The sequence below is a fragment of the Tubulanus polymorphus genome, chromosome 5 (genome assembly GCF_964204645.1).
Source record: "Tubulanus polymorphus chromosome 5, tnTubPoly1.2, whole genome shotgun sequence".
Taxonomy (NCBI): domain Eukaryota; kingdom Metazoa; phylum Nemertea; class Palaeonemertea; order Tubulaniformes; family Tubulanidae; genus Tubulanus; species Tubulanus polymorphus.
In genome coordinates, this window is record NC_134029.1 from 23,890,691 (window position 1) to 23,915,421 (window position 24,731).

Genomic DNA, 24,731 nt, shown 5'->3' on the forward strand with positions numbered 1-24,731 from the left:
TCAGATCCCATGTGTAATAAGCGATCTATTTGTTTTTTGAGGACTTGTACACTAAACTAACATAAAGATTAATGTAAATAATTGACCAGCTTGCGTACAGTGTATTAAATAGCGAAAATAACAAGTCAGCGAAAATTGTGAGTCAGCGAGATTTCACTGTTCGTTTCGAATACTACTTTCATAATTTTGTTGCCAGTCAGTTATGCTTTTTTCAGTGAACGTTACAATTACTTCTTGATCAATGGAAACAATAGAATTATTGAGGTTTTTCTCGTTGAAATTAAAGTGCACAAGAAAATAAGCGGCCTGGTCATGGTTAGGTGGGCCTGGGCCTTCTAACTGTAATAATGTGGCTAGTTAAACAGAATGCACCGATATGCTATGCGGGGGTCTGTAAGTCATCCTAATTACTTTTAACGCGGACATTAAGGGACGTCACATATCATGATTATTTATTTGAAAGCCAAAATTGATAGGAATCCCCTTTATTGTAGCAGGGATTAAATTTCTACATGTATAACGTTTAATGAATACATCGTTAAATCGAGTCATGAAAATAAAAGGTGATTTCCAGGACTCAAGTTTTTTGGAGTGCCCTTTTTCATTTTGTTAATTAACATGGATGATTTGTGCATTTCAGTGCGGAAGAAGCCGGACTGATATTGCCCTTTTGGGACTTGTCAAGTTCTTCATGATTAGCCCCTCTGTCCGAGAGTACACATCTAATGGTTGGCGGTCGGTTCAGCTTTTGATCCTTGATTTCAGAAACTGGATTTCCCATGTTGCCCTGCAGCACACAGTTCATCCTCCAATACCATCAAAATCTTGCTGCAGTAAATGAATGACTAAAAAACGAGGCAATTCTTTTTCAAGATATGTTTATTTCATAAAATTCATAACTACAACTACTCAGTGGATTCTAACTGAAACGCACCCTCCCCCGGCTGGGATTCGACCCTGATGAGGCTGTCACTTTCGTGCCGAGTCCAACGATTCCATCAGGTTCGAATCCCAGCCAACGGAGAATGAACTAAACCATATGCGCCGTCCTATATTTCAGTTTAAAATATCTTATTTTTTGTCCAGTAGTGATAGATAATACATGTATATCAACACTGAAAATGTCGATTAGTTTAATATGTGTTGAAATAAATAACTGCTAGTAACAAGACGGCTTTAACTCTATTCACTTCTATTACTCGTCGGATGTTCGAAAGTCTTACATTATAAATTTAGAAACACAAAATACATGCATTATTCATCTCATCATTTTGAAATTAACCACGATTAAATCGACTTTTCATAAACAATTCAAATTCTATCCTATGATTCAAGATCTAGACATTCGCCTACGAAATGAACTATTAGATGATAAGTGATATATTTCATCTTGGGTCAATATAAATAAAAATAAAGTGTATTTCCGAATTTTTTTCATTTGAAAGAACCTTGGTTACATTTTGTATATAAATATAATACGTACAAAAATATTCTTTAAATTTAGACGTTTACCATCAACATAGAGAACATACGATACAGACCGACCTCCCCATCTATGAGATATCAAGCATTACAAACATAGGGAGAAGTAGCAAGTATTGATCCCTTCCCCACGGATCAGTAGGCTTTCCATTTCATTATGAACGGTACTATATCAGATTTACATAAAATGGACAATCGAAAATTTTAGTTCTGAGGTAAAATATATGAACGGTTAATTTTCATATTCGTCAAAATTGCACGAAATAAATTGTCCTTGTTTACAAACAGTTGAAAGAATCTACTGTAATCCCGACTATCCAGTATCAAATATAGTAACATGGCCAGAAATTTTGTCAAGTCGGAAAATCTCAGGTTTCAAACGCGTTTTAATCGCAATTAAATCTTCAAATACGGAGTATGATCGCACGACATCTAACGATCAAGTTCAATCATTTACGAAAATCATTCACATCTAGAAGAGATTTATAGAGAAACGCTTCCCATTTTAACAGGAGGATAACATGCATAGGTTTTCATAGTTTCACGACAACATTCCAGGAAAAAATCTCACGCATTGAAATATAGGTTGTATATATATATATATATATATATATGTAACATGAAAGGTATTTTCATCATTTGCAGCTCGATGTATTTGATTTTTAAGTAAATCTCATTCTCACTAAAATATGTGAAGCGAGACGAGTTTAATACGACAAAACCTCAAACGCACCCAAGATATAAACATTTATATAAAATAGTGAATTAGACATTTTGACGTAGACTACCTCATAGCAGGTTCAATTGAATGAGGATCTATTGCGACATGTCATGATCTATAAATTTCAGCAGCGCACGAGACAAATATTTAATTGAATACGGTATTTAGCAGTTTTTAATGCACAGCAATGAAGTAATCAAGGGTCGATCATAAAGAACATACGCAGATTGTGCTGAATTCAATTAAGAATTACGTGTTAAATCTTGTGTTAAACAAGTGTTAAATCTTGATCCCTCATCATTGGATGCGTATGTACTTCATGACCAGCCCCTCGTAACGATCATTCATATATCGGGTGTAGAACAATGGGGAACGATGATAGGATCAAAAAGCGTTCTCGAGAACTCTCTCGCTAAAATCGTGTAATTTCTAACCCATAACTGAAGCGATACATCCAGCACAGCACATACAGCAGCAGATGAACGCTAGCATAATATAGGTGGCAGTAGTGATCCAGAATGCGAACCAGTACAGCGTCGGATGACAATAGAGATTACCGCTAGCAGGATCGGGTGAAAATGTCCTGTGTACTCGATAGATCCACACGTTACCTGGAAAAAATGAGAAAAACATTTCTTTTTCGTGCCAATGAATGAATCGCTTTCATATGTTACTCATCAGAATTGTGGATTACATGAAAAACACTTTAAGCGTATTTCAATCGGAAACAAAATTGTGTCACTGGACCACAAGATAACAAACAATAAACCAGTGTCTCGTAAACACTGATAGTTGAATCTACAGGTTTTTATATTCAAGCCGTTTGTAAAGATTAAACCTGTACGACGTGATTTCAATGTGAAAAGTAACGTCTGGCGATTAAACGAGATTTAAACGCAATAAGAGATAAACGACAGTCTGTTACTGACGTACTCACTGTCTACCTGTCTGTCACGTTATATAGTATACACATATGATGTAAATAGGTTTGGAAGGAAATTTTACACTTCTGTAAATCTAACAATCAGACATGTACTAAAATTTTACCAAAATGGTAGAGCAATTTAGGCAAATGATACCAACGTCAGTTCTCCCTAATAATGACTAATTGACAGTCACATAGATCCATCCAGTCTATGGTTTATGATACTCATTCATGAGATCGTAAAGCCTAGCTGGATTTAGTACTATATAAACCTCATCATTATTACAATTAAAATCAAAATAGTTCACGAGTAAAAGCTTACCAGCGATAAACCAGGCCAACAGGAAGCATGATATGAGTCCATCAAACGGGTTCGACTTCGCATTTTCATCGTCATTTTTTTTCCGATGGTTAGAAATTCTTTGCGCTGTCGTGGAGAGATTTTTGATGACGCCGAATACACCACCGACGATCAGATAGATCGGTATATAAGGCTCGATCGTACAATCGTGCAGATATATACTACCTGTAATACAAAATACCGCTTAGTTACAAACAAAACAACAACAGACAGTAGAACCTGGTTTATTCGGATCATTTGGGACAGATGTAATTCATCCGATTCACGGGAAATCCGAATTAAAAATGAAATTTCCCAATAATTTATGTAAAGATGGATTGTAAATAATACACAGAGGGAATAATAGAATATCGAGGTGCCGATGATTGTCATGTATAATGAATATATAACTAGTTATGAATCTATATTTGTTCTTTGATAATTATCGAATAAATCAAATTGAAATATCCTGCTTAGAACAGGAATATGAATTAAACTGATTCAAAGTTAAACGGGTTTCAGTGTACTAAATATAATTGGAACAAAAGGTAACAAATCACTAGAATCGTTCTTTAACTAGAATTTGCATACAGTAAGGAAAATTGAATTTCAAAAATAGCAACCACACTGGGGCAGGTTGCAGTCACGGCTTGGACTTATGAACAGTCCACTTAAGACCAACTTAGTTCTATAGCCAATCTAACAACTTTAAAACCACTTTTGGACTTAAGCCACGACTGCGCAACTTGCCCCTGGTGATTTGCACTGAGTAAATCTTTGAAAATATGATTAACAGGGGTCTTTTGTATCTACAAATCTAACAGAACTACAAAAAGTGTACCGAACTTCTCCAGTTTTCAAAAATTATCCCTTAACCACAGGGAAATTAGAAATTTGTAATTCCGTGGTAAAATCAGCTTTGAAGATAACGAATTCACCGTTCGTTCAATAATCTATGAATTAATCATCAACTACGACTCATCTTTCAAAAATTTCAGGGTATACCAGATGGTCATGAAACAACTGCAATATGCTTACCAATAACTATCATCGCTATAGGGATCGCTAACACAAGTGCCACCATGATTGTACATCCCACTGAAACATTTCAAAAGAAAATATTTTTCAGAATTTATTATGAATCGATGCGTTGATGGTGTAAACTAGAAAGAATACTTACATGTTCCAAAAAATATGACGATGAAACTCTTCACAAAATCGAGGCAACTATTTGAGTTTTTCTTAGCATCGCGAACTCTTCCAAATAATGAATCATACGACGGCGGTTGATCTGAAATTAGATAAAATAATCGATCTATTATTTACACGACGGATTAATGAAGAAAAAATTAATGAATAATTCATTTTCATCTAGGCCAACTCGGATACAATAAAAGGATATGCAAGCTTGAATACAGGAACAAATCAACTTCGATTGATAAATATCAAAGCTATCGATTAGAATGTTATAAACACAATTCATTGTAATATTTCATTTTTTTTAGATCATTACAATTTACTGGTTAAAAAAATACAGAATTTTCGATTAAATTTCTATTTATAAAATGTAGAAGTGTTTTATATAATAAGAAGTGATATGAAATATTTGATCTCAGTCGCGATAAAATGAGGACGAGCAGCAGATGTTCTCCAGACTATCAAAAAAATGGTTTACTCACAAAATAGGAACTCTATAGTTTTTGGAAAAAAAATCACCAGAATTAAAACATTCCGCAATAAATGTTTTTATTTGAAGTTATGAAGTCAAATATTTCTGAGTAAAATCTGCATATGAGCTGCACTCAAACTATACCCTAGAGCTGGAGTTAGATTCCAAGAATGCCCAGCTCACTAACCTGTTGGGTCAATGACATCGTTATAGTTTGGAGGTGCCTCATTGTGCGCGCCATATCCAGGAGCGGGATCTGTGTAAGATGATGGTGCTGGACCTGGGTTTACTGCCTGTAATAACAAAACATATATCAAAACATGAAATAAACCATTTTCGCTTCAAGGTATTGGTATTTTACTTTGAAATTGAAACTCATATTTGTCAATTTGGACTAAACAAAAAAAGATTAGTGAAATTGAAAAAGTGCAAGACATTGATGATTATTTTCTGTGAAATAATACTTGTGACATTAAAGATTAAGAAATACGGTCAAACTTGTTGAAAGTCCTCATAGTGGGGACGATCAATCATTACATTCACAGCTCGACAACTTACATTTAGTAAATTAAATTAGAAATACAAATTGGGATGCAAAAAAAGTGATGACTTTAATGATGATGACTTTAAGTTTGACCTTGTGAACGAAACAATTAGAATTACATTTGAATTGATATTAAATAGAATTTTTCCACCGCACTCTATTGTGAAATACCGTTGATTAATCGTTAATAACTAAAACCATCAATAAAATAGTGACAGTACTGACGAGATTGTGGGTACTGTTACCAGCTGTGTTCATAAACTGTATTTCAATCTGAAAATCATTTAAGTAATAGATCTATTACAGTATACACCAGTAATATACACGGTCATTGTATTCCATACACGGGTTACCCATACACCTATACCCCCATACACCCAGCAGTCAGTAGCAACTCTCACTGATTTTTTCTGAAATCATTTTTCAGGATTGGTTTTAACGCGAGTTCACAGATTCCTACTGAAACTTGAATTTATGTTAATTAGGTTTTTTCCTAAGATTGAATCCTTTGAATTGATTGCTATCGTAGATATTTATAATCAAGCGATTACAACAATATTTGCTACACTTTGAATATAATTCATTTCACATTCATTGCATAATTTATTGCACAAGCTTTCTATAGTAATGTATCCAGTTCACAGTTCAATTTGCAATACCATGAAACCCGCATGAACCCCATGTTAGTAGGCCCCTATAGACTAAACAATAAATGCATTCAGCCCAGTTCAACCAGTTACTGGGTTAAAATAAGATCATTGCAAATGATTGAACCGTAATAAGTCTAATTGTGTCTATAGACTTTATTGTGTCTACCTATTTTACCGAAATTAGTCCATTTTAGATTTGGGTTAAAACTCGAATGTAGAACCAGGTCCTGAATCTCATGTCACGTATACCAACTAGGATATAGCCTAAGCACTAATTAATCAAAAGGTGATAAGATTGATTAAATCTTAATGAAGCAAAGAGGTGATTATGAATTAAAGGCCTATCTCTATAGGCTGAATACACTGTACATCATATACATGAAATACCTCATCTTGCGGTAATGGAGTAAACATCTGGAAAGTGAATTACAGAAATCTATGTACAGTCAAACCTAAAACTGACAACGTTCCAAACTTACCGCCGGTACCGGTACTGTACTATCCGATTTACACTTTTAATTATAAAAATAAATCAGGTCATGACATGTCTCCGACAGGCATGATCAACTGAAAATTACAATTAGCCTAAGAGGTTTTTCGAGGCAACATGATTTTGAACAACTTTTAGGACAATAATTTTTCATTATTATTGGAACCAAAACTTAGCACCCACTAGAACTAGAAAAAGAGGAGTGCTCCAGCTATGAATCGTAGGTAGCCTTAAATTCTGGATGAAATTAAAATACTTTCCCAAGTCGTATTATTTTAACTCTACAATAACTAACCTGTGATTCTACATCCTTCTCTGACGATGCCATGTTTGAATTGAACGAACCATTAACTAAATAAGACCAAAAACGACGTTTAACTTGACACTTCCGGGTTCATTCAACACAGTTGGAGCAGTCCTGGAAATGTCTGGGAATGAGGAACGTACCGGACAGTAACCCGGACACGCTACACGTTTCGGACTGTGCCCGCCGCATTACGCGGCCATCGGCGGCACAAATCGCATCATAAAAATGTTTAAATATAGGATGAAATAATTGTGAAAATCTTATCATTTCAATACGCAATGATCGTGCCGTGAATAAAGTGCGGATTCGAGTTCACACTCGTTGGGAAGCTTGGCGTCGGCCTTTTAAGTCTTTCGCCTGGACATGGCTACTCTGCCCGGCGCGCGCTGGCGCCGTCCGGGCCCGGGCTGACCAAAAAGCCGTCGCCGGTTCGAATCTTTGAATAGTCTAACATCGCATCATCGGCCTAGTTCAAACTGTGGCCACAGATATAAATCAAATGACGTCGAGAGTTTAGATAAACTGGGCCCCACCCATAAAGAGTCTTGTTGTGACGATCAAAGTCAAATTTGCGGAAAGTCTACAAAGCCGGCCACACCGTCGTCAAATTTCATTTTGAAGCGTAGGCTCTCTGCATTGAATTGGCAGGTCCTGTTCAACCGCGCAACTCAGTGCCGTAGCTGTGGCAACAGTTGCCAATTCCTCGGGAATTATGTCTCAAAAACCTTACGGCGTTTTTGGGAAAGCAGAATCAGTCGCAAAGAAAAAGCGCATTGCTGCATCCCGTAGCCTTTCCGTCGGACTCAAAGCGGCTATAAGTCTCGGCAAAACCATAGCTAGTAGTGGTAGTTTAGCTAGTTTGGAAGATCACGCAGAGATCGTGGAATTGGATGAACATGCTGTAAATATGCTGACGGCAATGTACGCGTTATGGCAACAGAAACTGGGATGCGACATTGTTATCAGAGTTGCCAATGTACGGTTTCTAGCTCATAAAACCATCATGGCTACATGTTCGGGTTATTTTCACGATTTGCTTCTTCGATTCAACGATCGCCCAGTGACTGACCGCGACGGCCGCTGCGACGTTACTTTATCCGATATTTCTTCAGGAGCATTTCAGGCTATTTTAGAGTCGATATATTCCGGAAAGATTCACGTCGATGTCAACAATATAACCGAAATATTAGACGCAGCGAATAAATTAAAGGTTTTGCCGATTATCAAAGTATGCGAACGTTTTCTAAGAAAACATTTGAGCAAAGAGAACTGTTTGCGACTAGCGTCACTGGCTTATCGCTATAACATGGTCGAAATCGAAGAAGAAGCGATAAACCTCGCCGCTGCTAATTTCATGGAAGCGTCCTCCACAATCGACTTCCTCGATATCTGTTGCGATCAATTATTGAATCTTTTTGGTCGCGATGATCTTCGGGCTGAAAGTGAACTGGACGTTTTCTATCGCCTGTTAGACTGGCTCAGACACGACCAATCGAACCGCATGAAAAACGCGTCGAATTTGCTCAAAATGGTGCGCTTGCCACTTTTACCACCGAGCGTTATTGTTGACCACGTTGAATCCTCACATTTACTGATGGGTATTCCGGAATGTCAGGAACTAGTGAAGGAGGCATTACATTACCATTGCCTTCCTGCTAGGCAAAGTATATTACAGGTAAAATATTCCTATCACTTTAGATCCATGGTAAAGTTAGCATAATCTTATGCAAATGATTAATTATCTTACAGTCGTCTAGGACGGTTCCCAGATCAACCGTACAGTTTCAGTGTATTGTAACAATTGGAGGAGCACCGAGACTGAAGAATCAACTCATATCACGCGAAGTTAATTATTTGGATCCAACTGATTCTAAATGGCACCGTTTAACTTCACTGAACGAACCACGGCATCACCACGCAGGTAAAACTGGACCATCCGAAATCAGAGAAAGTCTAATTCGTACGCCTGGCCAATGTTCAAGGCCTCCAACGATTTCCATTAATTGTAAATCTTTGATTGATATTTTATATTGGAGGACAGTGGCAGTTCTTGGAGGATTTATCTATGTAGCTGGAGGTGAAATGACTAACGATCAGCGGTCGCCGTTGAATACAGTTTACCGTTACGACCCCAGATCCGATATCTGGCTACAAGTAGCTAGTATGAAACATCAAAGGGAAAGTTTTCAACTAGCCGTATTGAACGGCCATCTTTATGCTATAGGTAATTAACGATAAGGGTTTCATCGCCGAACATGTTGTTGATTTTGTTAGGAAGTAAACATATTGTCATTTGTCCATCATAAGGAGGACGGGTGAACGAAAATAAATCGTTATCGACCGTGGAATGTTACAACCCGTCGGTCGACTCGTGGGTGACAGTGGCTAGTTTATCTTCCTCTCGTCGGAGTATAGCGGTCGCGTCTTACAACGGTCGCATATACGCGGTCGGTGGATCTGGTGACGGTAAAATATGCGGCAAGGTATAAAACTTACGGATATATAAACCGAAATTCTAACCATCTTGTCCTATACAACTGTAGTTGAATGTTTTTTTTTCAAGGTTGAAAGGTACAACCCGCTATTGAATAAATGGGAAAGCAGGCGACCTTTGAAAATTCCGCGTTTCTTTGGACTTCTGGCGCCCGTTAAAAACCGGCTATTTCTCATCGGTGGCGCAACTCTAGACTCAACTGGTAACGTATGAAAATGTACAAATATATGAATTTTATTGAAATGCATTTTCTTATTTACAAAGCAGAACGATTCGATCCATTATAGGTAATGTCATCTGCGCTTCTACAGTTGAATGTTATACGCCACTCAACGATACGTGGACGACCGTGAATCCGATGCAGGAGCCGCGAGCCGAGGCCGGTCTAGCCGTACTCGGTCACCATATTTACGTAATCGGTGGCTACAGTTGGGACAAAGGAAAGAGATTGGATTCGGTCGAAAGATATGATGCCGAACTGAACAGCTGGGAATCCTGTACTGGTTAGTTGATAATTGCCAAGAGACGCTCATCAACGATTATCATATCTGTTACAATGAGTCGAGAAGAAAACACAATATCCGTGTATGATGAATAAGCGCGAGAAATCCCGCAATAAATTCAGCCAAAGAAACTTGAATAGAGGAGTATACATTTGCGCAACTATACTCTTCTGTTTAAATTTCTCGTTTTTGTTGTTTTTATTGTGGAATTTCTCGTTTATCGGTACAATGTTTTAGACTTATTCAATAATCTCTACGTACAATATTTATTCTCTGTTTCTATATTTCAGCTATCGATAAGCCGTATACAGGAGTTGGATGTTGCAGCGTGAAACTATATCGACGAAAGATTGATAATAATATGTCATGTCCCGTACAAGACACGTTTATTCCATTCACACAGTGGGAATCGCTGGGAATGAAAGAATCTGCCGTTGCATCGGATCCCGATAATAAACCGACTACACAGCCTTACAAACAACAAACTCGAGAGAAACCGCCGCCCAGAAATTTAAAACCAGCGGCAATCAATGCGAGATTAACTAAGTCTAAAATAACAGCGAAACCATCCGATTACGAACAACCGTTTAGAATCAAATCACAACCGACGGTCGTGAAAATAACCGAACAACAAGATTCTGATTCAACCGTTTCGTTACCAGAAAATATTCAAACTGATTTATCCTCAGAGTCAATCGTCAAATCTACGACTCAAAGTGAATATAGTAAAACTTCAACCGGTGCAAACAGCTATGACGTAATCATGAACACATATTCTCATTCATCAGACGACATTTTATCATCGACTGAAAGACGACCAGACGAATCAGCATCAGCAGCAGCAGCAGCATCTTCTACTTCTAGCCATATATCAGACGTTGACGATAAGATTTCGCAAACATCCTCCTCGAAAAACGCAGCTATCGGGAAGAGTATTTCGGGCGGATCAGTATCGGATACGCGCGAAGAAAACTATTCAGAAACATCAAAGCGAAGCATTAGCGCCGCGGAAAATAAAGCATCCCCAGACGGCGAGACTGAACCGCAGCAGCAGGAAGTTGCGAAATTATCGAGTTCCGAAGCGTTCCAACAAATTCCCGATGACGAGAAAAACAAATGCGGTATTGTTTAAATAATTTAACAATAAATACATTTATTTATCAATCTTATAATCATTTTACACATAAGAAGAAGTCCCAATTTTATCTTTTTTTCTGCAGAGATTTTTTCGTTTAGAATAAAACGTCTTTACATTTTCGGAATGTTTTCAATGTTATAAGGTTTTGTTTGTCCCAAGTATTCACTGATCGGTGTGCTGAAAGCAGCATTCTTCCTGAATGGAGAATCATGCGTTTTCACTTGGCTTACTCCTGTTACACAGTCTTTATGATCGGACCAGAATGTCACCGGTTGCTCGCTTAAATTATGACTCTGAAAAAAATGTAAATCACACGGTCAGGACTTTCTGAATAAATTTTTTTTTCTAAATAGATGAAATTCCGAGTTTCATACCCTCGTATATTTCGCCTCTTGGGGTACGAAATCATCGATATTGAAGTCTTTTTGAGTGACAGATTTAAACTCAGTAGGTTCTGGGGGTGGATTAAATTCTTCATGTACTTCTTTACTGAAAATAGATGATATTTTTTCAGATATAGTGTGACCAAAAAGGAAAGACTTGAGTGTCTAAAACAGAGATAACATACCTAGCTTGGTCGTATATCATTTGCATCAACAGTTCTTTCTTTTTGCCTAAAAAATACAAAATATTCGATGATGGTCTTTTTTTCCTACTTCTATTTCTGAATTTTTACAGGAAAAATTTCGATTTTTTAATGTCATTGTATTAATCCTTATCAGGATATCTCAACACATAATCAACTTAACATCAGAGGCTGTTATTCAAAAATTGTATTCATCACTATTAATTTAACTTCAATCGTCATTTTAAAGCAAAATAGAATGAGATTTAAGTCACTACACCTACCCATTGTTCGTACTCCTAGTTGCGCAGGAGCTTTGTACGAATCTTGACATGTTGATATTTTTTCTGGTTCGGCATCAAAATTTGTCGATAAAATGCCTTTATGTCCCGCTTTAGTGGTTTCATCCAGACCAGGAGATGGATCAATTGTCATAACAGCACGCTGTCCAAAAAGAAAATCATTCCAAAGGCTTGTTAAGATGTAAACAAAAAACAAGATTTCAACAACTGCCTTGAATCCTCGATGAAGAGAATCGAAGAAAGCAACTGAGGCGAAAAATGACATTATATGTTACCTCTTCAACCCAATTTTCCAGCAGACATTTTCCATTTGAATTATTGAATCTAATTTCATTGCGTCCTTGATTCGACGTCGACATGTTAAACTTTGAAATGGGCAATAAATCGCAAAAATAAGCAAATAATTTACAACCCGGAAGTAATCGGTATCTATGGACGCTCCCCACAACACTCGCTTACCAGAGCCGAATACAGCGCGGGCACGGACGTACGGAACAGATTGGGACTGCGAATCGGACTATCTAGCGCGACAGCGTCCGGCTGCGAAGCCTTCCATGTTTTACTCGAGGCGGGAAATACAATAGATAACACGTATGATATCACCGTTATCGGCGCATATTCACATACCGGGTATCCTTTCTCTGGTTTTGAGACAGAAGCTTACGTAAACGTACCTAGATCGGCATTATACGGGTGCGCGTGTCCCGTGCTTGCTGCGCGGCCACATTAGCTCTCACAGAAAAGAGCCGCTTTACGGCTGAAAACTAAGTGTGGACTGACTGGTCGACTGACCAGTGAAACAAGGGCGATCAAATGGCGTATCCCTAATCAAAGGAGGCAAACACTGACTGGCCAAGCGATTCAGTCGGTGCGGGTACTAATATTTCTCAATTCGACAAAGAGCTACACAAAACCATAGCAACCAGCCTTTAAGCCTGCCGTCTGTCAGAAGATGAATCAGGCGGAGATGTTCATTACTCATCGGCTTTGATCGTGACGTCACACAAGACGTGACAAAAATAACGCGTCAAAGCCGCCCGATAGTGATGCTGTTACATCTCGTCTGAAACAACGCGACCTTGAACTTTCCATTCCAGTGGACACACAGAACGATGAGCATTAAGACCTATTTTTAGCGAAGAACTGCGCACTAACTCAACTTCAAAGTGAACAAGTGTTTTTTTTGTAACGTTCGATTTCTTTTTAGCCCCGACTAACAAAGAATTCAGATCCAACTTCACCGCGATTGTCGGCGCGCTTGTAGTTAGAACTGTGAAGCGATTGCTGCTAGAAGTGGTAGTGTCTATTAGAGAGGAAAACACTGTATGCCAATGAATTAGATGGGAAAAAATTAATCCTAGCTCTTCGATAGCAAGACCGTCGCCATCCCAGGGGTTTACTTAATTTGCGCGAAATACAGAATTTATGTGCTTTTTAGACGCTTCCCGTCCCCCAAAATTGTCTCCAATATTATATAATATAACACTGCATTAAATCCCATGGCATTCAGGATTCTATACATTGCGACAATCTCCGAGATGATAGACGAGTTTTTTTATGAAGACAGGCGGCGCAATTTGCGCTGTAAATGACGTCATATACGGCTAGCGTCTGCGCCACAAACAGCGTTTTAACAGCAGGAAAATGAGCGGAATTATTATCGGTCCGGCGTGTTCGGTTAGTAAACCACAATACCCTAAAAGTGCCCGCGACCAAGGCGTAGATGCATCCTGTATGCACGCAGGTAAACTATATTCAAATTTATAACCGTTATTTTATTTTTTTGAAAACATTTTTAAACATAAAATACGAGCAGCGGAAGTAGGAATTTCTTTCCTTGGACGCTCGTTGCATTCGTTCTAGAGCCACTTTGTCTTCTTTGTTTGATTATCCTAACTAATTAACTGCTTAATCAATTAGTAGCTCGTTTCAATATCACTGAGGCTGCGTCATTTTAATGAACACTGTCGCAGTATAGCGATAAATAGCGGAGGTGGCGGCGTTTAGTTCCAGGGTAGCGTTATTCACGACAGTCGTGTAATCTTCCTCACACGAATTATTACTTTTTTTCTGTACCGAATATTCGAAAATAAGGAATAGAATCCTCTATATACCGGTTTGAAACATATTCAGGTGAAGAGATAATTGATAAAATAGGGAGAGTCCAAGTCTTAAAATGTTCGAAAATATTCAAAAATGTAAATCATTTTTTTTTCAAATTAGCATTAGCCGAATACCACAAAGTAGTGCCAGCAATAACGAAAAACTAATTTACGTAAACAGTTTGACGTACTTCGATGACGTATTCTTGTGTTGCGAATAGTTTCGTCTCTTTCTCATTATCATATCGATCTTTAATGCACTATTTACGAATACACCGATGTATTTATTTACAAGTTTTCTGAAGAGTATCTGTAAACAGACGATCAGTAGTCATCGATCCGTTCATTACATTTCATCTATATATGTATATAACCGAGAGCCCTACGGCTCGAAATTAAATGTCACAACCGATAATATGTGGCAGAAGACGCAACGTAGAAAGCGATAAACAAACACTAAAACCGGCGACAGAGTTCAGTGAATATATAGAACATGTATATAGTACAGTGGTTATAATTCGTTTATCATACAAGTATAAATAAACCTACTCGAATCAAACTTATCAGATTCGTCGTTGAGTTCATCGTACCTCGACAAAATTTTACATATATAATTCGTTATATTATAGACGCCGACTAGGAATGACTAGTATATGTACAATCAAATATTTAATATATAGCTATTCGCTGAGGGCATTTTATAATTCCATACCATGTAAATTATATAATTGGCTAGTTACGACAATATGAATAATTCAACAGTTCATTCGGTCAGACAATAAGACCGCTAAGCGTGAGGGCGCCGTGAGGTGATGGACACATTAACCATCAATACTGCATATGGTCGGCACAGGCGCTAGGCATTCTGAGAATCCGTTAATCGAATGTCTTCCGGGGTAAAAAGTAAAAACAATCCCCCTGTTTCGTTTCGGCAGATTCGGTGGGTTTAAACGGAAATTCAGTCGACGAGGTGGTACAGACAATTCCTTATTTCAAGATTTTAAAAAAAGTTGAAAGCAAATAAACTTGTTGATATGATGAGTAAACGGCTACTCGTTATAGATATGGTTTTAAAGCATCACATTCTCCAAATATGTCGCTGATACATAAAATGAATATATTAAAATCAGATCTTGGTGGATTCTGAATTTCGATTTTATTCCGTCGAACAAAAGCAATCGGTTGAATCTTGTTGTTTATAGTTTTGATATTACTCAACTCAGCAATGATGTGACCACGTTTGAGCCAATCTTCTTCTGTCAAACGGCAGCGCGCATCAAGTGATACGATAGATTTACTTAAGGCCGTCATAGTTTCATATAACGTATTAGTCATAGACTATTTTATTTATCGCTTGATCACTGGAACGAAGGAGAGTCATATACACAACAGTTGTGCAATAATTATGAACACGTCACATACGACAAAATGAACCTCTCATCGAGGAAGGCGGCGAAATTGCCAAATCAGATAAACCCATTAGACATAATTGTAATTTATGAATCGATTTCGTAAAGGGCGTGTGATGAAAACAGCAGGGGGATAGCATTTAGTCCGTTGCCTCGATTTTCAGTATCTTGAAAAACTTAATCAATTAGTCACATTAATTCAAACATCCCTAGGAGGCAATGCGCAGCGACTTATTTACAGAAAGAACAACCTATTTTTTACACACGTTTCGCAGATCTTTTGAACATCAGCAGCGAGATTTCACTGCGACTTTAGTAACATCGATATCGCCGCACATATCACGGCACAAACTGTGAGATCGATGAACAATTTCTCGACCGATTGTGAAATTAATGCAGAATATCACGATATCATGAAACGTATATCAAAAGAAATGGAACATAATGGAAACAGCTGCAGTAAATGACGTATACAATAAATGTGACTTAAGATATTCATGATATTGACACCGAAGAAAAAAGTCTTGTTTTCTTCTGTCCAGGTCACAAGAAAACCCCGCAGATTGCTGGCAAGAAATCTGACGAAGGCTGCTCTCATGTTCATGTACGTATAGAGAAGGTCTGATGCAAATACGTAATTTTCGAATAATTGCAAATGAATCAGAAAAAAAGTGAATGACGTAAAAGATGAAGCAGGCGTCGACCGATAATATTTTCGATGCACAGAAATTTATGATGCCATAAAATATTTTCTTTCGGTCGCATATGTGGAGTTTATAAAGCGCTTTCTGTGCGTTACTTTCGCAAACGAGATCCAGGCACTTGATTACTTTTTCGTGGAAAGAATATAACATCGGATTAAGTCGGCGATGTCTGCCTCTTCATCTGTTTCGAACGTTGGAGAAATCCGTCTTTGTTTCGTTTCAAATTTAGAATTGTGACGACAACGTTCGTAACGCATTACATTAATTCGATATCTGACCGCGCCGTTAATTATTTTCTGTTTTAATTGCAGGTGAAACACAAGCATCTGCCAAAACAGGACAGCAAAGGAAAATCCGGTAAGAGAAAAGCATGGTGTTACCATGGTTACTGTATGTAGCGCCAGTACGAGCTCAAGTGTATTATCACATTCTCAATCAACTGTTTCAAGAATTCCGTGCCAGATATTGACGACAACCACGACGGAAATGGACTTGTGTTTGTTTTATTTCGAGTATACTCGGCGCTTCAGCGTCGAATGCAGCTCGATGTTTATAGTCGGACCGATTTATTAGCGTAATAATCATTCAAACTCAATTACTGTTCCGTAGTGAATATAAATAGCCCTCGCAGGCTGAACGAGTCGATATGCATTTTATATTAGATTATATTAGATTAGTGCCACATGGCAAATAATCATTCATAGCCTATGGTTGTTGAGTTTTTTTTTCACAGACACTTATTAAAAACCGAAAGAATGGAACCGAAAAAGAGAGATTTTTCAATGATATCAGTTCGATTTTGCAACATTTCGCCGTTAATCGGAACATGATTTATTGCACCACGTGACCCCGGGCTGCCACCGAGAGTTATTTATTTCTCAAAACCCCTCGCACACGTTCTGTTGATAAAATTCCTTCAGTATCTCAATGATCAGGAAAGGCAGACGATCTGCACCTCTCCGCGAGATGCGATTTATTTTCGCCCGTGGTAGCATCTCACTGCAGCAAGCGGTTTTTTTCTAAACAATCATTTATAATCATATCAGTATCGTATCATATGTAGAATTCTGATTTTAATCTTTCTCCGAGGAATTCAAAACTCTTTTCTGTGTCTTTTCTCTCGTGGCATTTACGGAATGAGCACCATTTCGCCCTGACTGTTCCTCTGCTTTTTCTAGCTTAAAGCTAAAATGATATTGCAAAAAATTACTGGACTAACTAAGAAAAATTCATTGATTTACTTTCTGCCATACATATTGAGTATTTCTCTGTGTTTTATCATAAAAAGATGTATTACTTTTATATACGTCCATAATCTAATAATCAAAACGTGTATTTTACTTCCAGGTGCGGATAAAGTCAAGAAGAAGTGAGAAATTTCTTGAACTCTGAAGTCGGACGAATATAGCACGACGCTGTATAAACAATGCTGCTTTATAAATGCATAGTCAAACTGGCTGTTCTTAAAGTTAATAAATATATCTTACACATTCGGGTTGTTTCGGGTTCTAATTAACTATAAAATCAAATCGTTATTTCAACCCGATAATTCCTTTCTTCTTTGAATTGTGAGATTTACTTATCCAAAAAGTCATAATCCATTCGCAAAGCTTCCTTCTGAACAGCCAAACTATGTAAAATATCACTATACTTTATCGGAACATATTTTCCTATATTTATTGTATGTATGTTATATTAATTGGACAATATCTTAATATGCAATATCATTCTGATTAATGGTTCTCTCTCTCTCTTCTCTTCACTCTCCTCCTCCTTCTCTCATTATTGAAGCAATGATATAACACTTTTCATAAAAAAACACCAAGAGCTATGAGAAATATCGGTGTTATCAATTTCCGTTTGAATTGTAATTGTTCTTCTTGATAAATAATTTATTTTGATTTGTATATATTTAAAAAGGAAACTCTTCCTGATTCTTACTATTGAATAATTAATGGAAATGAAATATACACGTAATTCGGTAAAATGAACATAAATATATTATATATATATATATACCTTGTGCAAATTGTCTCTTATTTCCCTGTGTTACGGATTCATATTCACTGAATTCTTAGACACCCCTCGTATCTTCAGGCGCGGCCGGATCTAGGGTCTGATACAGGGAGGGGTGCAGCCCAAAATAGGACGTATAATTAAAAGGGCACCCCGAAAGAAAGCTCATCGGAAAACGTCGAATTGTTTGGAAATACAGAGTATAATTTCATGAATCTTTTATAGGCATCAATTTAATATTTTTCCTTTTCCAGTAAAATTTCAGGGCAACTTAAAACTGTTAAGAGGGGGTGCGCAACCTCCCCTTGGATCCGCCACTGATATTGAGCATCGGTTGTAAATTTAATGAGATCTTCAACCCCGAGGTTTTGGTGTCAAGGATTACGTTGTAACGTTTGACTAACCGATGGTAGATGGCAGCACCTTCTTCGAATCTCCATGTTTCTCACAGAGGCTCGTATTTGAAGAAGTTTGGTAGTCAATTACCAATATTACTAATATCATTTTTTGGGGATATAGGATGACCTAAGTTACTATACATCCCCATACACGAGCCCCTGTGATGCCTCTGTTCAAACAAACAAGACTACTCACAAAAATTCATTCAAACTCCATCTTTATTTTAACCATTTTGATTCCGATACAATAAATTTGTTGGTAGAATTCATGTTTTCAGTCAGCGGTAAAATTAAATCATGAGTCATGATTGTTAAATTATAAATCCACGCGACTTTTGAAGCCGTATTTCAGATAAAGTCTTTGAGCCGGATTCTGTAGTTGTGTAGTAATCAGTTGAACGCTATCGTAAGAGTTTCTGCGACAAAAATTCACCGCCGTTTCAATCAACATAAGCCCGATTCCCATTTTACGACGACGTTTACAGACGGCCATCCGTCGTAGGAACGCCGTTTTACCGAGGGGCGAAGTGTTCTCGGCTACAGCGCCGTTAATCGCGAGGACATCCTCGCGCGCAACAATCGCTACCGTGCCGACGATATCGCCGTCGAACTGCGCTACCCAGAAATTCGAATAGGCGTCGCGCTGATAACATTTCTCGATGTCGTTCAAATCCGAACACGAAGCGTGAAAATAAGCGAGCGCCGCTATTCGAATAACCAGATACACGACACCGAAATATCCGACGATCGCCGCACCAATTATCATCAACCAGTCATCGATAATCAGCGAAAACATCGAAAATAACAAACTCGCGAAAATCAATGCTTCTCGACGTAACAACGCATTTTTATACGCCGGCCACATATTTGTATAAACTCCGTCTAATAATACACGTTTAACAGATTGTTGATCAGACGGCTGATACTGTCTGATCAATACTTCACAAATAACAACCATTATTGTTCTGTTTCATTCGCTCATGCAGTTTTATATATACGAGAAAAACACGTTTTTTTCTAGGGTTTTATAAATATTTCTAAGCGGTTGTCGACGTTTCTTCGATAACCGGTTTCGGAGCGGTATATTTGTCTAAGAACTCGGATAGATCTCGTCTCATGGCGTACGCGTCTTCACCGTCGGCGTAATACTTCGGTTCGATTTCGCTGATCGAGAATTTCAGCGTGCTCGTGTAAAGATGCAGCGCGGCGCGGTTACTCTTACGAACGTGCAACGAAACGTATTTCGCGCGGAAACTTTCGACCATCGCTCGCGACGCTTGATCCATGAGTTTCTGAGCGAGGCCGAGACGACGATGTGATCGTTTCACGGCGAGTGACGTGATGTGACCGTGCGGAACCGAGTCTTCCGGATCCTCTTCCATTTTCGCCAGGACGTAACCGACTATTTTTCCGGATTCGTCCTCGGCGACGTACGATAACTGCGGCCACGATAATCCGTGATAGAAATAGTATTTCATCTGATAGTTTTCAGGCAGGCAGAGTAAATTACAATGCTGCATATTCATCAGGTCTTCCGGACATGCATTACGGATATTCATCGTCGATACTAGAAAAGAAAAATATAATTTATAGATATGTTCTTAAATACCGAAGCCAACCTTATGGGTTACCCCTAGTGACCCAGTGCTTCAGAAACACAGCCAGGTAGTTCGGCAAACGTTTGTTTTGTTTATCTTACTTATGTAGTGTAATCTAGATTTGTCCTATTGTTTTGATCATTTACAGGATTTCTCGGTTTTAAAAGTATTTACAGCTTAATTTTTGACACACCGTCCGATCGCAAAAAGTTACAATAAATGAAATGCATTTGTATTTGAGTTTATAGCGTCAATTTAACGTTTCAGCGATGTATTTCATTAATTATGAATAAAAAAAGAAATCAATCGACTTGAAAATGAACCCATAATCATCATAGAAAATGAATAAACTCACCAAATATTAGATTTCAGACAAATTTAAACAAAAAACTGGTAAATTTTACAAAACAGGAGCCGGGTGGAGCATGTTTTACTCAATCACATCCGTCATTTCCCAGTGCTGCGGCAACCAGTCTATGTTCCGCTAACGTTGGGAATCCCCGTTGAGGGCGCCAGCGGCTAAATTACTTCCGGGTTTGTCATATGATTTGAAATTAGGCCGGAGAATGAATAAAATAGGCGTGTTTTACGGAGTTTTCTTATTCGTTTGTGTATTTCATACACTCACAGTCTCACAGGTTCCACCGGTAAGTCGTTTGTACAGCTGTCATATTTTTTTACTGTCTAAAAAGTAGGATTTTCGACATGAAATGTCGACTCGTAGTAGTTTCATATTTTGCCGCAGGAGGGCGCTGAATGCAATTATTAGTCTTAATTTTTTGTTTCAAAAACCTCACAAGATTCATCTTAATTTTCAGTACGTTGAAAAATGTGAGACTGGTTTGTACCCACCACCTGCCAAGTAAGTATCGAAAAATAGCATGTCAATAATTGCCTTTGTATATGGCCTATGGATAAGACTGATCGATAAGATTTTAAGATAAGATGAACTTAAACAGTTTAATCCCTCCCTGTTTAAGGTACACAATCAGATACTCATTCAATATAGAGAAACCAAACATAGAATTAAAGTTGTGATAATGATTTCCAGTACAGTGAGGGTTAAAAATAACGAATGGACCCTATCCCTCATTGATTTATAAAACATATTCATCGTATCTCGCACTTAAAGCTTTAAAACTATATTTACCCGTTACAACTGATTGTTTTCAGACATGCTGTTGCTTCGCATATTGTAAATTTAGATTTAGCACCGGCTGAAAGATGGAGAGAGACACTAAAAGATAAGACACCGATGGTAAAAACTGATATTCAAAAAACTTCTTTTCAAATTACAAAATGTTTCAACATTTGATTTTTAAATCCATTAATTATTACATTTTCAGTTGAAGAATCTGATTGCGAAATTCAAGGAGTTCATCATTGATTTCAGCGGTGGTTCTCATTTCTTAATTGACCTCGTTGACAAAGATTTTGTAAGTGAATTAACCTTTCACACCTTGTTTTCATATGGGAGGATGAATATGAAGATGTGTATCTCTGTTTTGCAGGTTGTGTTGGTGGACACTTTACCATCACCATTCAAAGAAGAAATTAAAGGAATAGCCAATATAACGGGAATTCCTTTGGGTAAGAGACAGTCGATGATAAACCTTCTGTGGAAATAGTTCTATTGATATTCGTAAATCTGTAAATTCTACTAAATACAAACGACTGGAGTGATGCATAACTTCTCTATTATCTTTTCATGCATTGTGTATATTTCATTTCCTTCAAAATAAAGCTTTTAGTTATTTCTTGTCACCTTCGATATTGAAATGGTATCTTGGTTTCTGTTTTTCAGGAGAAGTCGTTCTGTATAATGTGTTCTACGAGATATTTACAGTTTGTACCTCAATTATAGCACAAGATAGCAAAGGTTATTACAATTTTGAGTTATGCTTCAGTATATATACCTGTACTAGTATTGTAATACGCATTTGTTTTTCTTCTATTTAGGAGTCATGTATCATGCCAGAAATCTGGATTTTGGTCTCTTCCTCGGGTAGGCTCTACGTTACATATCAATTAATAATAAAGAAATTTATGAAAATACAGTCACACTCTCTAAAGTTGTTATTAACTGGGACGATCATTAGGTTTATGTCTTATATATTCAAATGATGACTTACACTTAGTAAATTAAATTGGAAATATCTCGAAAATAGAGATGACTTGTCATGACTTAACGAATTAAGATAGTTTGACTGTATACCTTGTTTCATGTAATTTTAGATGGAAGAATCACAGTTGGGTGATTACGAAAGCTCTTCGTCCTGCCTTAGTCCAACTGGACTTTCAATCAAAAGGAAAAACAGTATTCAAATCTGTAAATTTTGCCGGATATATCGGTGTTTTAACAGGCATGAAACCAGTAAGTTGTTTTTAAAGGATCATTTATTTATTACGTACACAGGAAATTTGAATTTTCCCTCCCCTTTCCTCCCCTAATGCATTGTAATAAGGAATATTAATATAGCACCTTTCCATGTTGCCATGCTCAAAGCGCTGTTTCTCCTCAGTGTTTGTGGAACAACCATGTTTTGAGCTTTGATTTGAAACTATTGATTGAGTCCGGTGATTTCAAGCTCGCAGGAAGGGAATTCCAAAGTTTGGGTCCAGAAGCCGAAACCCCTAAAGAGAATTGATGTTGTAATTAAATGTGTTTATTGATTACAATGTTTTACTACTGATTTCAGGGAGTATTTACACTGACAATGAATGAACGATTCAATGCTGATGGAGGTTATATCGGAATTCTCAAGTGGATACTCGGTGATCGTAAAAGCGTATGGATGGGATTTCTGACGAGAATGGTTCTAGAAACGGCTTCCAGTTTCGAAGAGGCCAGATTTAGATTGGCTAATACTCCGATGTTGGCTCCTGCATATTTCATAGTCGGTGGCAACCAGTCTTACCAGGTCAGAAGACTAGTACACAACATGACCTAGTTTCATAGTTTCGAGTTGACACTGAATCAAATCTTAATTCAGAACTGTGGAACAGGGTCCGGTGTGTATGAAAAATTAGAATACAGAGTTCACGATAATAATGTATTTTTCATTTGTTTACAGGGTTGTGTGATAACTCGTGCTCGTGATAAAGCTCTAGATGTTTGGTGCATGAACAAGACAGATTTCTACATTTTAGAGACTAATTACGATCACTGGGAAAAACCGTTTATTCTGGACGACAGACGAACTCCGGCTCATAACTGCATGAACAAACTTACGGCAAAGGTGAATAATTTGGACTGAAAATGGATACTGCATTGATGGAACTCTCTCTCTCTCTCTCTCTCTCTGTCTCTCTCTACAAACATCTATATTTTCTATTAATTTAGGGTGTCGGAATTCCTGGATTGTTTAATGTCTTGTCATCAAAACCTGTTTTGAACAAGGTGGGTTTAAAATGCGTCTAACAACAGGCACTTGAATACCGGACTTCGTTACTGTGGGAAGTATTGAATAATTCACGAGCTATAACTTATTTGTGCTTCAATCACCCACCATTTCTAATAATGAATTAAACTATGACGCAATTTACACCCCTGTTCTATCCGTACATTATGGTATAGGTAGAACTATGCATTGCATCATTGGTAAAAACAGTTGCATCATGTATCATTCAGAGGACGAACCATCATATCAATGCGCCAAACACTGTCAAAGCCCATATTCAAGTGCCCGTGTCCTAACATGGTAAAGCAGTATTAGCTCCATCCAATGCATTTTTGGATGAAATTTTGATTTTCTGTTTTAGTTGACGACTTATACAGCATTGATGCAAGTAAACAGCGGCCATATTGAAACATACTTACAGTATTGTCCGGAACCGTGTTTCCCGTGGTAAACCAGACTGTTCGTGAAACATTCCCAAAAAATTCTAGATCTTGTCAGAAACTCATTGAAACTATTGGTTCATATTGTGTAGATGTTTATAATTATTTGAGCCCTTCTTTATTTATGATTGTAAATTTGTTAATTAGCACGATTTGATATGTTCGTTTTACACATATATATAATATTGTGGTAAGATAGATCTAATGTCTCTAGAAACTGTGATACATTATTTTGAGTTGATGCTCAAATGTTTACTGCTATTTTGTAATTAAGAAAACTTGAAGATAGGACACGATACATGGGGGTACTGTTATATAGCGTCTGTCTATTTGGGCTCAAAATGTTCATGTTTGAAATGATTGGCAAGCCTGCTTTATCTTTGCAATTAAATGGAAATTATTTTGTAATCTTTATAAATGAAAGAAGAAAATAAAACATTTTGATTAAAAGACGTGTTGAATTTCTGGACTTAGGAATGATGATTGAGCCAGTTAAAAAGCTGGCGGCGACCCACGCGTGCTTCAATAACTAC

At 37.5% G+C, this 24,731-nt stretch overlaps 6 protein-coding genes across 9 annotated transcripts; 2 read left to right on the forward strand and 4 right to left on the reverse strand.

Annotated features, from left to right (window-relative positions):
• Positions 1 to 861: 861 nt before the first annotated feature.
• LOC141905877 (transmembrane protein 272-like) lies at positions 862 to 7,247 on the reverse strand. Of its 3 annotated transcripts, XM_074794955.1 has the most exons (7): positions 7,117 to 7,247; positions 6,719 to 6,745; positions 5,325 to 5,430; positions 4,649 to 4,759; positions 4,507 to 4,566; positions 3,451 to 3,654; positions 862 to 2,814 (listed from the first exon to the last, which is right to left on the reverse strand). In XM_074794955.1, the coding sequence occupies exons 1-7, from the start codon at positions 7,147 to 7,149 to the stop codon at positions 2,633 to 2,635; spliced, it is 723 nt and encodes a 240-aa protein (XP_074651056.1). In that variant the 5' UTR covers positions 7,150 to 7,247; the 3' UTR covers positions 862 to 2,632. The 3 variants fall into 3 exon arrangements, with proteins under 3 accessions (XP_074651056.1, XP_074651057.1, XP_074651058.1); XM_074794956.1 differs by lacking the exon at positions 6,719 to 6,745 and having other exon boundaries at positions 7,117 to 7,246; XM_074794957.1 differs by lacking the exons at positions 6,719 to 6,745; positions 7,117 to 7,247 and adding an exon at positions 5,907 to 5,968.
• A 593-nt stretch (positions 7,248 to 7,840) lies between these two features.
• LOC141906343 (kelch-like protein 31) lies at positions 7,841 to 11,257 on the forward strand. The gene is made up of 7 exons (XM_074795590.1): positions 7,841 to 8,803; positions 8,878 to 9,049; positions 9,170 to 9,352; positions 9,436 to 9,611; positions 9,692 to 9,824; positions 9,910 to 10,125; positions 10,416 to 11,257. The coding sequence occupies exons 1-7, from the start codon at positions 7,841 to 7,843 to the stop codon at positions 11,255 to 11,257; spliced, it is 2,685 nt and encodes an 894-aa protein (XP_074651691.1).
• A 54-nt stretch (positions 11,258 to 11,311) lies between these two features.
• Positions 11,312 to 12,558, reverse strand: LOC141905995 (sperm-associated antigen 8-like). The gene is made up of 5 exons (XM_074795130.1): positions 12,406 to 12,558; positions 12,113 to 12,272; positions 11,832 to 11,877; positions 11,638 to 11,752; positions 11,312 to 11,556 (listed from the first exon to the last, which is right to left on the reverse strand). The coding sequence occupies exons 1-5, from the start codon at positions 12,487 to 12,489 to the stop codon at positions 11,374 to 11,376; spliced, it is 588 nt and encodes a 195-aa protein (XP_074651231.1). The 5' UTR covers positions 12,490 to 12,558; the 3' UTR covers positions 11,312 to 11,373.
• A 6,517-nt stretch (positions 12,559 to 19,075) lies between these two features.
• On the reverse strand, positions 19,076 to 19,717 carry LOC141906344 (N-acetyltransferase 8F1-like). The gene has a single exon (XM_074795592.1). The coding sequence runs from the start codon at positions 19,715 to 19,717 to the stop codon at positions 19,076 to 19,078; it is 642 nt and encodes a 213-aa protein (XP_074651693.1).
• Positions 19,718 to 19,791: 74 nt separating this feature from the next.
• LOC141905317 (N-alpha-acetyltransferase 10-like) lies at positions 19,792 to 20,823 on the reverse strand. The gene is made up of 2 exons (XM_074794156.1): positions 20,713 to 20,823; positions 19,792 to 20,326 (listed from the first exon to the last, which is right to left on the reverse strand). The coding sequence occupies exon 2, from the start codon at positions 20,316 to 20,318 to the stop codon at positions 19,797 to 19,799; it is 522 nt and encodes a 173-aa protein (XP_074650257.1). The 5' UTR covers positions 20,319 to 20,326; positions 20,713 to 20,823; the 3' UTR covers positions 19,792 to 19,796.
• A 46-nt stretch (positions 20,824 to 20,869) lies between these two features.
• Positions 20,870 to 24,620, forward strand: LOC141905231 (acid ceramidase-like). Of its 2 annotated transcripts, none has more exons than XM_074794048.1 (12): positions 20,870 to 21,004; positions 21,176 to 21,219; positions 21,531 to 21,615; positions 21,704 to 21,793; positions 21,869 to 21,947; positions 22,162 to 22,236; positions 22,317 to 22,362; positions 22,593 to 22,731; positions 23,057 to 23,290; positions 23,432 to 23,596; positions 23,701 to 23,757; positions 24,120 to 24,620. In XM_074794048.1, the coding sequence occupies exons 1-12, from the start codon at positions 20,924 to 20,926 to the stop codon at positions 24,207 to 24,209; spliced, it is 1,185 nt and encodes a 394-aa protein (XP_074650149.1). In that variant the 5' UTR covers positions 20,870 to 20,923; the 3' UTR covers positions 24,210 to 24,620. The 2 variants fall into 2 exon arrangements, with proteins under 2 accessions (XP_074650149.1, XP_074650148.1); XM_074794047.1 differs by having other exon boundaries at positions 23,057 to 23,278.
• The last annotated feature ends 111 nt before the right edge of the window (positions 24,621 to 24,731 follow it).